The 12555-nt window shown below is 41.4% G+C and overlaps 1 protein-coding gene across 3 annotated transcripts in view; it reads left to right on the forward strand.

Annotated features, from left to right (window-relative positions):
- LOC132856732 (collagen alpha-1(XIV) chain-like) overlaps positions 1-12555 on the forward strand; it is a 75811-nt gene that overhangs the window by 16608 nt on the left and 46648 nt on the right. For all 3 annotated transcript variants that reach the window (XM_060886456.1, XM_060886454.1, XM_060886455.1), the window contains exons 6-10: positions 10569-10724; positions 10825-10944; positions 11243-11407; positions 11798-11959; positions 12180-12337. In XM_060886456.1, the coding sequence (XP_060742439.1) occupies positions 10569-10724; positions 10825-10944; positions 11243-11407; positions 11798-11959; positions 12180-12337 (761 nt within the window). The remainder of the gene's footprint in view (positions 1-10568; positions 10725-10824; positions 10945-11242; positions 11408-11797; positions 11960-12179; positions 12338-12555) is intronic.

A 12555-nucleotide genomic window follows, 5' to 3' on the forward strand; every position in this document is an offset into this window, starting at 1 on the left:
AGTGATGAGTGAGTAAAGAGTGTGTGGGTGAGTGAGTGAGTGAGTGAGTGAGTGAGTGAGTGATCATTGAGTGAGTGAGTGAGTGAGTGAGTGAGTGAGTGTATGTGTGAGTGAGTGAGTGAGTGAGTGAGTGAGTGAGTGAGTGAGTGAGTGAGTGAGTGATGAGTGAGTGATCATTAAGTGAGTGAGTGATGAGTGAGTGAGCTGTTAAATGCATGAGTGATGAGTGATTGAGTGAGTGATGAGTGAGTGATGAGTGAGTGATGAGTGAGTAAAGAGTGTGTGGGTGAGTGAGTGAGTGAGTGAGTGAGTGAGTGAGTGATCATTGAGTGAGTGAGTGAGTGAGTGAGTGTTGAGTGAGTGAGTGAGTGAGTGAGTGTTGAGTGAGTGAGTGAGTGAGTGAGTGTTGAGTGAGTGAGTGAGTGAGTGAGTGAGTGTTGAGTGAGTGAGTGAGTGAGTGTTGAGTGAGTGTTGAGTGAGTGAGTGAGTGAGTGAGTGAGTGAGTGAGTGAGTGAGTGAGTGAGTGTTGAGTGAGTGAGTGAGTGAGTGTTGAGTGAGTGAGTGAGTGAGTGAGTGAGTGAGTGAGTGAGTAAGTGAGTGAGTGAGTGAGTGAGTGAGTGATCATTGAGTGAGTGATGAGTGAGTGATCATTGAGTGAGTGAGTGAGTGAGTGAGTGAGTGAGTGAGTGAGTGTTGAGTGAGTGAGTGAGTGAGTGAGTGAGTGAGTGAGTGAGTGATCATTGAGTGAGTGATGAGTGAGTGAGCTGTTAAATGCATGAGTGATGAGTGATTGAGTGAGTGAGTCAGTGATGAAGCAATGAGTGAGTGAGTAATGAGTGTAGAGAGTGAGTGAGTAAGTCAAGAAATAAATCAGTGATTCAGTCAGTCAGTGATGACTGTGTGTGAGTGAAGGTTGGGTTCGTCATTGAGTCAATGACAGAGTCAGTCAGTGAGTGAGTGATGTGTGAGTACAAATCAGTAAGTGAGCAATGAGAGAGTCATTGAGCCAATGAATGAATGAATTAATTAATGAGTAAGTCAACGAGTAAGTCCATGGTTTGATTAGTAAATGGGGCAGTGAGTGAGTGAATGAATGAGTTAGTGAGTCAATGAGTGACTGATGTGTGAGTGACTGAGTGAAGAAATGTAAAGGGACGAAATTTGTTAGAAGTTTTCATTGGTTGACGAAACTAGTATATATATATATATATATATATAAATCTCTTTAGTACAGATGCATCTGTGTGTGTGTGTGTGTGTTTGCACCATCGATACAGTCTTCTATCCATTGTGCCCAGGAGGTGTGTATTACACTGGATATTAATAAAAGGTGACAGATCTTACACTAAAGCTAATTTATGACTGGATCCTACAGGCAGTGTAAAAACAAGTCAAGACTCATTTGTTCAAGTGCACAGCCTATCTGCAGTCATACCTTAAGACACATTTGACAAACTCAAGGATCTGCAGGCCACATACAGCCTACTGCTTCATTTCCCCTGACCTGTGAGCAAAAATAATGTTGAAACCGCTTACTGTAATACAGATTAATCAACATTTTTAAATTGACTAGAATTCTCATCAAACCTGAAACCTGTACCGGCATCACACCTCACACGCTGGATAAATGGATGTCAAATCTAAAGAAAGATCCAGAAATTGAGTATGCTTCTGTGAGAACACAGATAGAATGAAGTATAGACAGCTACAAATATGTTGGAAAAAAGAAAATTTGATAGAGAAAGACAAAGGAGATGGATGTGCTTTTGGTATTTAAAAAAAATAAAATAAAAAAGGGCAGTATACAAGTTTATGAATTCATTCATTCATTCATTCATTTTCTACCGCTTATCCGAACTACCTCGGGTCACGGGGAGCCTGTGTCTATCTCAGGCGTCATCGGGCATCAAGGCAGGATACACCCTGGATGGAGTGCCAACCCATCGCAGGGCAAGTTCCTGAATTCATTAATTAAATTAAAAAATTTAATTTTCAGCATTAAACATGTTATAAAAGTAGAATAAATACAAAATTAAATGAAAGTTAAAATAAAAGTAGAATTTTTAGATCATGTTCCTTTAACATATATTCCAATATATGTCTCTTATATATATATATATATATATATATATATATATGTATATATATATATATATATACATATATATATATATATATATATATATATATATATATATATATAGAATACTACAGTGTTGGGAATATTTAATATATACGAGTGAGTGTATGAGTGTGTGAGCTCACTCACTCAATGATCACTCATTCACTCACTCACTCAAACTATATATATATATATATTCGCTCAGCCTTTTTTTCTCACCATTCTGCTCTAATAAATGTATTTGACTAATTGACACTCTATATTTAAAAACACAGCTTCAGTCAGTTTAATTAATGAATCATAAATAAATCAACTAATAGTGTTTACAGTTGAATAGATAGTTTTTTCTTGAATTGTCCAATTCTGTATTCAGAGATAGAAGGGATAGGAACTCAGATATGACACGCAAACCTCCGCCACCAGCAAGTCTAGTCCTTCTTGTTACTAATTTGTACTACAGTACTAATTTGTAGGAAAACTATTTCAGACAGCTGACCTTGCTGTGGCGGCCTTGACTCTATCATTTTCTATTAATCCTACAAACAATCAAGCCTCCATTTCTGAAATATCACATTAACAAGGATATTAGACAGACATACAGTAAAGACGGACAGAAAACATAGAGTAATGTCTTTACTCCCAAGTGCCCGAGGCGTGAAAATAAATAGACTTCGTTTATGACCTTTAAAAGACTCACAAAAATGCTGATGTGTCTCACAAAGAATTTGAGTTTGACACGTCTGCCTTAAGATGAATTTAACTGTAGTTTAAGTTAACAATAATTGCAGTAAATGCAGCTGCAGGGTATTAATTTACCAAGCTAACCGCTTCACCTTTAATATCCTTGGACAAGTCCTGCTGAAGAGGGGAGCGTTCATGGCAACATATTCCAGTAAAGAAGTGACCTTTCAATATCAATAACAGATCTGTGAAGGACACTTAAGCTGTAGTTCAGCTGAGGAAATGATTGATTCGTTGATTCTATCAGTCTAAATCATGGCTTGCTGTGTTTCGAGGACAGCAAAAATGAACCTGCTCGGGTTTTTAATTTCAGGTTTTAATCTAAATCTTGTGACTTTTTTTCTCATGACTGTGTTAAACTACATTGTGCACAATTGTGTAGCATGTACTGCAAAAGTGTTAAGAAAACAATAGACCAATAGTGTAGCTCTTTTTTTTTATTCTGACCCGAGCTTAGATGGATATCTGTTTGGAGCGTCACCTGTGTGGTTTTTCTCAGGGTTCCCATAAACATGCCAGTACTGTAGAAGTACTGCGAAGGAATGGCCTTGCAATGGACTGGTATCCATTCCTGTGTGTATTCCCACCTTGTGTCTGGTGTTTCCGGGATTAACTCCAGCTCAACTGTGACCCTGATCAGAATGAAGTGCTTACTGAAGATGAAGGAATGTTTGTACAGCTTCTTGTGAGTGAAAAATTAGTCCTAAAGGATGTGCACATAATCTTGAGCAAGACGACACGTGCAGCCGTGACTCACTCGCACTGTTTATTCTTTTCCTGCAATCATCATTTTTTTATTTCATAGTTAATTGTTTTGATCGAGAATCTTTTAATTAAGAATATTCTAATGATTAAACTTTACTGTATGTCTCTTGTTCCTTCTTTTTTCTTTCTTCTTTGTCCTCTCCACCTCTCTCTGCCCTCATTACCTAATTGAAATCTTTTTGACTCTCCACGTCCATACTTGCTGAACTCCTTTTGGTGGTCATTCTCTTTCTCTCTCTCTCTCTCTCTCTCTCTCTCTCTCTCTCTCTCTCTCTCTCTCTCTGTCTCTCTCTCTCTCTCTTGTTTTCTTGCACTCTGTCTCTCACTCATTCACACATTCTCCCATGAGGCATACAGGTGTGCCCTCTCCACACCCTGTTGTGATCTCTCTCTCTCTCTCTCTCTCTCTCTCTCTCTCTCTCTCTCTCTCTCTCTCTCTCTCTCTCTCTCTTCTTTCTCCCAGGGCAGGAAGGATATTAAACACTAATACTGTGGCTGTAATTGGCCTGTAACAGCTATACTTACCTCTGAACAGCTGCTAAGATATTACACACTCTGAGTCCCATGTAGCCATAGCAGAGTTTATAGGACTCTGTGTGTGTGTGTGTGTGTGTGTGTGTGTGTGTGTGTGTGTGTGTGTGTGTGTGTTGTTCATTTTGGTTTTTAAAAGTGGAAATATATTTGTGGTTACATTGAACTTTTCTTCTTTTCTTCTTTTCTTTATTGAAACCTGAGAAGGATGCAGGAGGTTGTGAAGTATGTGTGTGAGTGTGTGTGTGTGCTTTGTGTAAGGATCTGTAGCAGAGTGTTAAACAGGATAGTGAAAATTGCAAACACACACACACACACACACTTCACAACCTTGCTTCTACTGGTTAAGAGTTGAGAACTGTGTGAAGAATGGCACAATTTCTGATTTCCCATAAGGTCTTGTGGTAACACCTCTGTGTGTATGTGTGTGCTATAATGTGTAAAGTACAGAACAAAATCGCTGACAGTTTGGAGGTGAGAGTGCAGAACTAGAAATGTTTTGATAAGCAAATATAATTTGTTTCCTACCTTTAAAACCTTATGTGGGACTTTATCTCAGCAGCACAGGTCCTTCTCTCTGAAGAGCATGTTTAAGTTGAATATTAGGACACAAATCACATGACCATTACTGCTCCCCTGTCTGCTCCAGGATTTAAAATACGTGTGTATAAACCCTCAGCATTAATTTGTGTGTATGTGTGTGTGTGTGTGTGTTTGTGTGAGTGAGAGAGAGAGAGAGGGAGAGAGAGAGAGAGAGAGAGAGAGAGAGATAGATGTGTGTGTATTTTCCCAGACCAGTAACCCCTCTTACCTCATATAGACCAACCCCGATTTTTGTATCTTTTGTATTTGTGTGTGTGTGTGTGTGTGTGTGTGTGTGTGTGTGTGTGCGTGCGCGCTCATCAGGTTCCAAATCTGTACAGACTTGATAGCATACAGGAAACAGGATTATAAGCAACGAAGGCAAATTGTAGTGAGCACATCTACTCAACAGTGAGACGAGTTGCAGCATGACCATCAACAGCAGGCGATTATTCCCTCATTGTTAATAAGCAAGTGGCTGCAACATTGACACATTCACAAATGGCTGGTTAAATAACAGTAAACATTGCACAGAATTTATATTCCTGAATCTTGCAGTGGTGGCAAGAGCCACATTCCTTATCATACAATTGGCAGTATAGCGTCATGTGGTTTACAAAATGTTACGAAATAGTTAAAGATTAGTTTGGTTTTAGCTCTATATGAGGTTATTAATCTAATCAGGAAAAAAATGCTGCACATAAAACCATACAGTTCACTGACTTTTCTACTGTTAACTCTGAGGAGTATGGTCATATATGACTACGAGATGCACCTTGATTATACAGTGAATAGAATAAAAAATTAGTCCTAAACATCTTTAATATGGTTTATGTGTAGGATGCAATACAAATACAATAACTGTAATTGTGCAAGTGGTTTTGATTCGATCGATGGGAAAAAAGGTGATAGATTTGAGAAGTTAGAATCCCTAGATCTGCTGCTTAGAGGCCACACCTCCTACTCTTAGACTGACAGGTATACAGGCCACACCTCCTTCACTTAGACTGGCAGGTATACAGGCCACACCTCCTTCACTTAGACTGACAGGTATACAGGCCACACCTCCTACTCTTAGACTGACAGGTATATAGGCCACACCTCCTTCACTTAGACTGACAGGTATACAGGCCACACCTCCTTCACTTAGACTGACAGGTATACAGGCCACACCTCCTTCACCTAGACTGACAGTATACAGGCCACATCTCCTTCACTTAGACTGACAGGTATACAGGCCACACCTCCTTCACTTAGACTGACAGGTATACAGGCCACACCTCCTTCACTTAGACTGGCAGGTATACAGGCCACACCTCCTTCTCTTAAACTGACAGGTATACAGGCCACACCTCCTTTACTTAGACTGACAGGAATACAGGCCACACCTCCTTCACTTAGACCGACAAGTATACATGCCACACCTCCTTTACTTAGACTGACAGGAATACAGGCCACACCTCCTTTACTTAGACTGACAGTATAGAAGCCACACCTCCTTCACTTAGATATACAGGTCACACCTCCTTCACTTAGACTGACAGTATACAGGCCACACCTCCTTTACTTAGACTGACAGTATAGAAGCCACACCTCCTTCACTTAGATATACAGGTCACACCTCCTTCACTTAGACTGACAGTATACATGCCACACCTCCTTTACTTAGACTGACAGGTATACTGGCCACACCTCCTTCACTTAGACTGACAAGTATACATGCCACACCTCCTTTACTTAGACTGACAGTATACAGGCCACACCTCCTTTACTTAGACTGACTATAGAAGCCACACCTCCTTCACTTAGATATACAGGTCACACCTCCTTCACTTAGACTGACAGTATACAGGCCACACCTCCTTTACTTAGACTGACAGTATAGAAGCCACACCTCCTTCACTTAGATATACAGGTCACACCTCCTTCACTTAGACTGACAGTATACAGGCCACACCTCCTTCACTTAGACTGACAGTATACAGGCCACACCTCCTTTACTTAGACTGACAGGTATACAGGCCACACCTCCTTCACTTAGACTGACAGTATACAGGCCACATCTTCTTCACTTAGACTGACAGGTATACAGGCCACACCTCCTTCTCTTAGACTGACAGGTATACAGGCCACACCTCCTTCACTTAGACTGGCAGGTATACAGGCCACACCTCCTTCACTTAGACTGACAGGTATACAGGCCACACCACCTTTACTTAGACTGACAGGTATACAGGCCACACCTCCTTCACTTAGACTGGCAGGTATACAGGCCACACCTCCTTCTCTTAAACTGACAGGTATACAGGCCACACCTCCTTTACTTAGACTGACAGGAATACAGGCCACACCTCCTTCACTTAGACCGACAAGTATACATGCCACACCTCCTTTACTTAGACTGACAGGTATACTGGCCACACCTCCTTCACTTAGACTGACAGTATACAGGCCACACCTCCTTTACTTAGACTGACAGGTATACATGCCACACCTCCTTTACTTAGACTGACAGTATACAGGCCACACCTCCTTTACTTAGACTGACAGGAATATAGGCCACACCTCCTTCACTTAGACTGACAAGTATACATGCCACACCTCCTTTACTTAGACTGACAGTATACAGGCCACACCTCCTTTACTTAGACTGACAGTATAGAAGCCACACCTCCTTCACTTAGATATACAGGTCACACCTCCTTCACTTAGACTGACAGTATACAGGCCACACCTCCTTTACTTAGACTGACAGTATAGAAGCCACACCTCCTTCACTTAGATATACAGGTCACACCTCCTTCACTTAGACTGACAGTATACAGGCCACACCTCCTTCACTTAGACTGACAGTATACAGGCCACACCTCCTTTACTTAGACTGACAGGTATACAGGCCACACCTCCTTCACTTAGACTGACAGTATACAGGCCACATCTTCTTCACTTAGACTGACAGGTATACAGGCCACACCTCCTTCTCTTAGACTGACAGGTATACAGGCCACACCTCCTTCACTTAGACTGGCAGGTATACAGGCCACACCTCCTTCACTTAGACTGACAGGTATACAGGCCACACCACCTTTACTTAGACTGACAGGTATACAGGCCACACCTCCTTCACTTAGACTGGCAGGTATACAGGCCACACCTCCTTCTCTTAAACTGACAGGTATACAGGCCACACCTCCTTTACTTAGACTGACAGGAATACAGGCCACACCTCCTTCACTTAGACCGACAAGTATACATGCCACACCTCCTTTACTTAGACTGACAGGTATACTGGCCACACCTCCTTCACTTAGACTGACAGTATACAGGCCACACCTCCTTTACTTAGACTGACAGGTATACATGCCACACCTCCTTTACTTAGACTGACAGTATACAGGCCACACCTCCTTTACTTAGACTGACAGGAATATAGGCCACACCTCCTTCACTTAGACTGACAGTATAGAAGCCACACCTCCTTCACTTAGATATACAGGTCACACCTCCTTCACTTAGACTGACAGTATACAGGCCACACCTCCTTTACTTAGACTGACAGTATAGAAGCCACACCTCCTTCACTTAGATATACAGGTCACACCTCCTTCACTTAGACTGACAGTATACAGGCCACACCTCCTTTACTTAGACTGACAGGTATACATGCCACACCTCCTTTACTTAGACTGACAGTATACAGGCCACACCTCCTTTACTTAGACTGACAGGAATACAGGCCACACCTCCTTCACTTAGACCGACAAGTATACATGCCACACCTCCTTTACTTAGACTGACAGGTATACTGGCCACACCTCCTTCACTTAGACTGACAGTATACAGGCCACACCTCCTTTACTTAGACTGACAGGTATACATGCCACACCTCCTTTACTTAGACTGACAGTATACAGGCCACACCTCCTTTACTTAGACTGACAGGAATATAGGCCACACCTCCTTCACTTAGACTGACAAGTATACATGCCACACCTCCTTTACTTAGACTGACAGTATACAGGCCACACCTCCTTTACTTAGACTGACAGTATAGAAGCCACACCTCCTTCACTTAGATATACAGGTCACACCTCCTTCACTTAGACTGACAGTATACAGGCCACACCTCCTTTACTTAGATATACAGGCCACACCTCCTTCTATTTTATTGACAAAGTCTGAGATACAGGAGACAATCTTAAACTGAGTTTTTATTAAAACACCTTAACCAATCAGACAAGGTTGTTGATAGGTAAAGCCATGTGTTTCAACACGTTAAGAAGATAACTCTCATCACTGCTTCTGTTATGAACCGCCAGCCTCTTCAGTGACTTCTCCATCCTCAGGTATGCCTGTTAGCTTACAGAGCATGAAGCAGACACACAAACACAACACATTCCACAGTCCTTCTCTCTCTACACTTCCACACTCCCTACCTAGTGAAGGAGTGAGGTCTGCACTTGCACATATTGAGAATGCTATGAAGGGAATGTGGTTATGAGCAGTGCGGTGTGTGTGTATGTGTGTTATGCTGAATTTATGTTGAGTAGTGCTTTGTGTTTTCCTTCTCTACAGGTCACCAGCAGTCTGAGACAGGGGAGCTGTCAGATTGATCATGTTACATTACTCATTCATGTTTATTTTACACAAGAAGACTGAGGATGTGTAATTCTTTACATAATCTATTGACATAGTAAAAAAAAGAATGAATAAATCACTGCCTTTGTTGTCTTGTGTTTTTACACACACACACACACACACACACACACACACACACAAATACATTTATGCACCATTTTTGAGTCAAAACTAAACCAGGTAACAGAAAACATGTGCATCATCATCATCATCTGTGTTGTGAAAACCGAACAATATAAGAGTTTTACAAAAATGTGTTCGTGTCTTTTCACTCAAGCTAGGATGGAAGCTAATGAGTCACGTATTACAGCTTGCTTTTATCTTTTATTTCTCTTTGTTTCTTTCTGTCAGATTTTCTTTCTCTCTTTCTCTCTCTCTCTCTTTCTTTCTCTCTCACTGTTTTTCTCACTGTCTGTCTGTCTGCCCACTCCCCGGTCCATCTTTCTGTCTGTCTTTCTCTCCATCTTTCTCTCTGTCTCCCTCTCTGTCTCTCTGTCTTTCTCCCTCTCTGTCTTTCCTTTTTTCTTTCTTCTTTGTCCTCTCCACCTCTCTCTGCCCTCATTACTTAATTGAAATCTTTTTGACTCTCCACGTCCATACTTGCTGAACTCCTTTATTCTTTTGGTCATTCTCTCTCTCTCTCTCTCTCTCTCTCTCTCTCTCTCTCTCTCTCTCTCTCTCTCTCTCGCTCGCTCTCTCTAAAAGATCAATTATGCATTATGCAATACTGTATATATATAATTACATAATTATTGTGCTTTTGGATTAAAGTGAGTATAATTTGTTATAATGACTATAATTCTGTGTGAAAATGATGGAGAATGATGGAGGAGGACAAATCTTTATTTTAAACGTCAGAGCAGAAAAAGTTTATGCATATCTAAGCAGGTTATAACGAGCTCAGCTGTACTTCTGTTAAATCCTTTCGGTAAAACCGTGTATGGGCTTGTTCATGTGTTTGTCTGATCACTTAAGGTTTTCTGATACTGTACACAAAACATATTTACTAGGATTTATTCACATAAACAAGCATAGAGCCACATTATTGTGTTTCTCTGGATTATGACATTACTTTGAGTTCATATATACTATTCTCTCTCTCTCTCTCTCTCTCTCTCTCTCTCTCTCTCTCTCTCTCTCTCTCTCTCTCTCTCTCTCTCTCTCTCTCTCTCTCTCTCCTTGTCTACAGAGATTTCATTCATGTGTAAAACTCCAGCCATTGCTGATATTGTGATTCTGGTGGATGGCTCTTGGAGTATAGGGCGCTTTAATTTCCGCCTGGTACGTACGTTTCTGGAGAACCTGGTGACAGCATTCTCCATCAGCTCGGACCAGACACGTATCGGTGAGATGATTCTTTTCATTTCTCGTATATCATAACATATGATACATGACATTTACAGATGAATCCTTCTGTATGTGTGTGTGTCTATGTGTGTGTACAGGATTGGCTCAGTACAGTGGTGACCCAAGAATTGAGTGGCACCTCAATACACACTCCACAAAAGAAGATGTCATCAACGCTGTGAAGAATTTGCCATATAAGGGAGGAAACACACTAACAGGTACAAATAACAGAGAGACAGCGAGACCAATTCTTCTCTTTTCATGGTAGTAGAAGCCTTTATTTTTATTACATCATGCTGACTTTTTTCTTTGCATATCCCAACTTTGGAGGTTGGTGAGGTTAGAGCATAGGGTCAGCAATAAGGCTTGAACCCCAACATTCTGATCAACAACCCAGGAGCCTTAACCAAATTTCTTTAAAAACGCTAGATGTGTTAAACAGCTTAGAACACGGCAACCCTTTGACAATTGTGTGTGTTTGTGTGTGTGTGTGTGTGTGTATGTGTGTGTTTGTAGGTCTAGCCCTGATGTATATTCTTGAAAACAGCTTTAAGCCTGAGTCTGGATCCAGGACAGATGTTCCAAAAATTGGAATCCTAATCACGGACGGGAAATCTCAGGATGATGTCATCGGCCCTGCCCAGAGTCTCAGGGATGCAGGAATAGAGCTGTTTGCCATTGGTATGAATCTACTGCACCACCATACAACACACTCCGTTTCTTCTTCTTCCTTTGTACATGAATGTTAGAAGCCTTTATCATTATAGTCACATATACATTACAGCACAGTGAAATTCTTTCTCTGCATATTACAACTTTGGAGGTTGGGGTCAGAGTAGAGGGTCAACCATGACACAGTGCCCCTGGAGCAGAGGGGTTAAGGGTCTTGCTCAGGGGCCCCAAAGTGGCAGCTTGGCAGTGCTGAGGCTTGAACGCTGACCCTCTGAGCAACAACCCAGAGTGTTAATCACTCACACTACCACTGTTAACATAACTGACTATGTTGTATCAATGAAGGTTAGGAAGTATACACTAATCTTTGTGTGTGTGTGTGTGTGTGTGTGTTTGTAGGTGTGAAGAATGCTGATGAAAATGAGTTGAGGATGATTGCATCTCCTCCAGAAGAGACCCACGTGTATAATGTGGCTGACTTTAATTTCATGAGCTCAATAGTGGAGGGTTTGACCAGAACCGTGTGTCAGCGTGTGGATTATCTCAACAGAGAGATCAAAGGTCAGCATATAGAGAGCACACAGCACACTAACTACTGTAATACACACATCCACAGACATCCTTATAAGATCTTATGTTGACTCATAAAAAGACAATATTGACAAGATCTTAGTCAATCTTTATCAGACATATTATAGACATGTACAATTTTCTGTGTCTTTGTGGCGTCTGTATAGTAAAAATTACCTGTGTGTGTGTGTCTGTGTGTGTGTGGACATAGGTGAATCCACGTCCAATACAATTCCAGATGCACCCAGTGACCTTGTGACCTCTGAGGTCACAGCCAGGAGTTTCCGTGTCTCCTGGACCCATGCTCCTGGAACAGTGGAGAAGTATAGAGTGGTGTACCATGCGTCCAGAGGTGGCAAACCAGAGGAGGTGTGTGTGTGTGTGTGTGTGTGTGTGTTAATACATAATCTCTGTAGTTAGAGGTGCACAATATACTGGCTTATGTTTTTACAAGTGATCAAACACACTAGAATTCAAAAGGTGCTCAGTTTTGTATAATTGACCTATCAGATGATAGTAGCAGGGAATCTACTGTATGGAAGAAAATGTAGAAACATCTTTGGCAGCAATGGCAGGTTTAAGTCTTA

Source organism: Tachysurus vachellii, chromosome 14, assembly GCF_030014155.1.
Source record: "Tachysurus vachellii isolate PV-2020 chromosome 14, HZAU_Pvac_v1, whole genome shotgun sequence".
NCBI classification, from domain to species: Eukaryota; Metazoa; Chordata; class Actinopteri; order Siluriformes; family Bagridae; genus Tachysurus; species Tachysurus vachellii.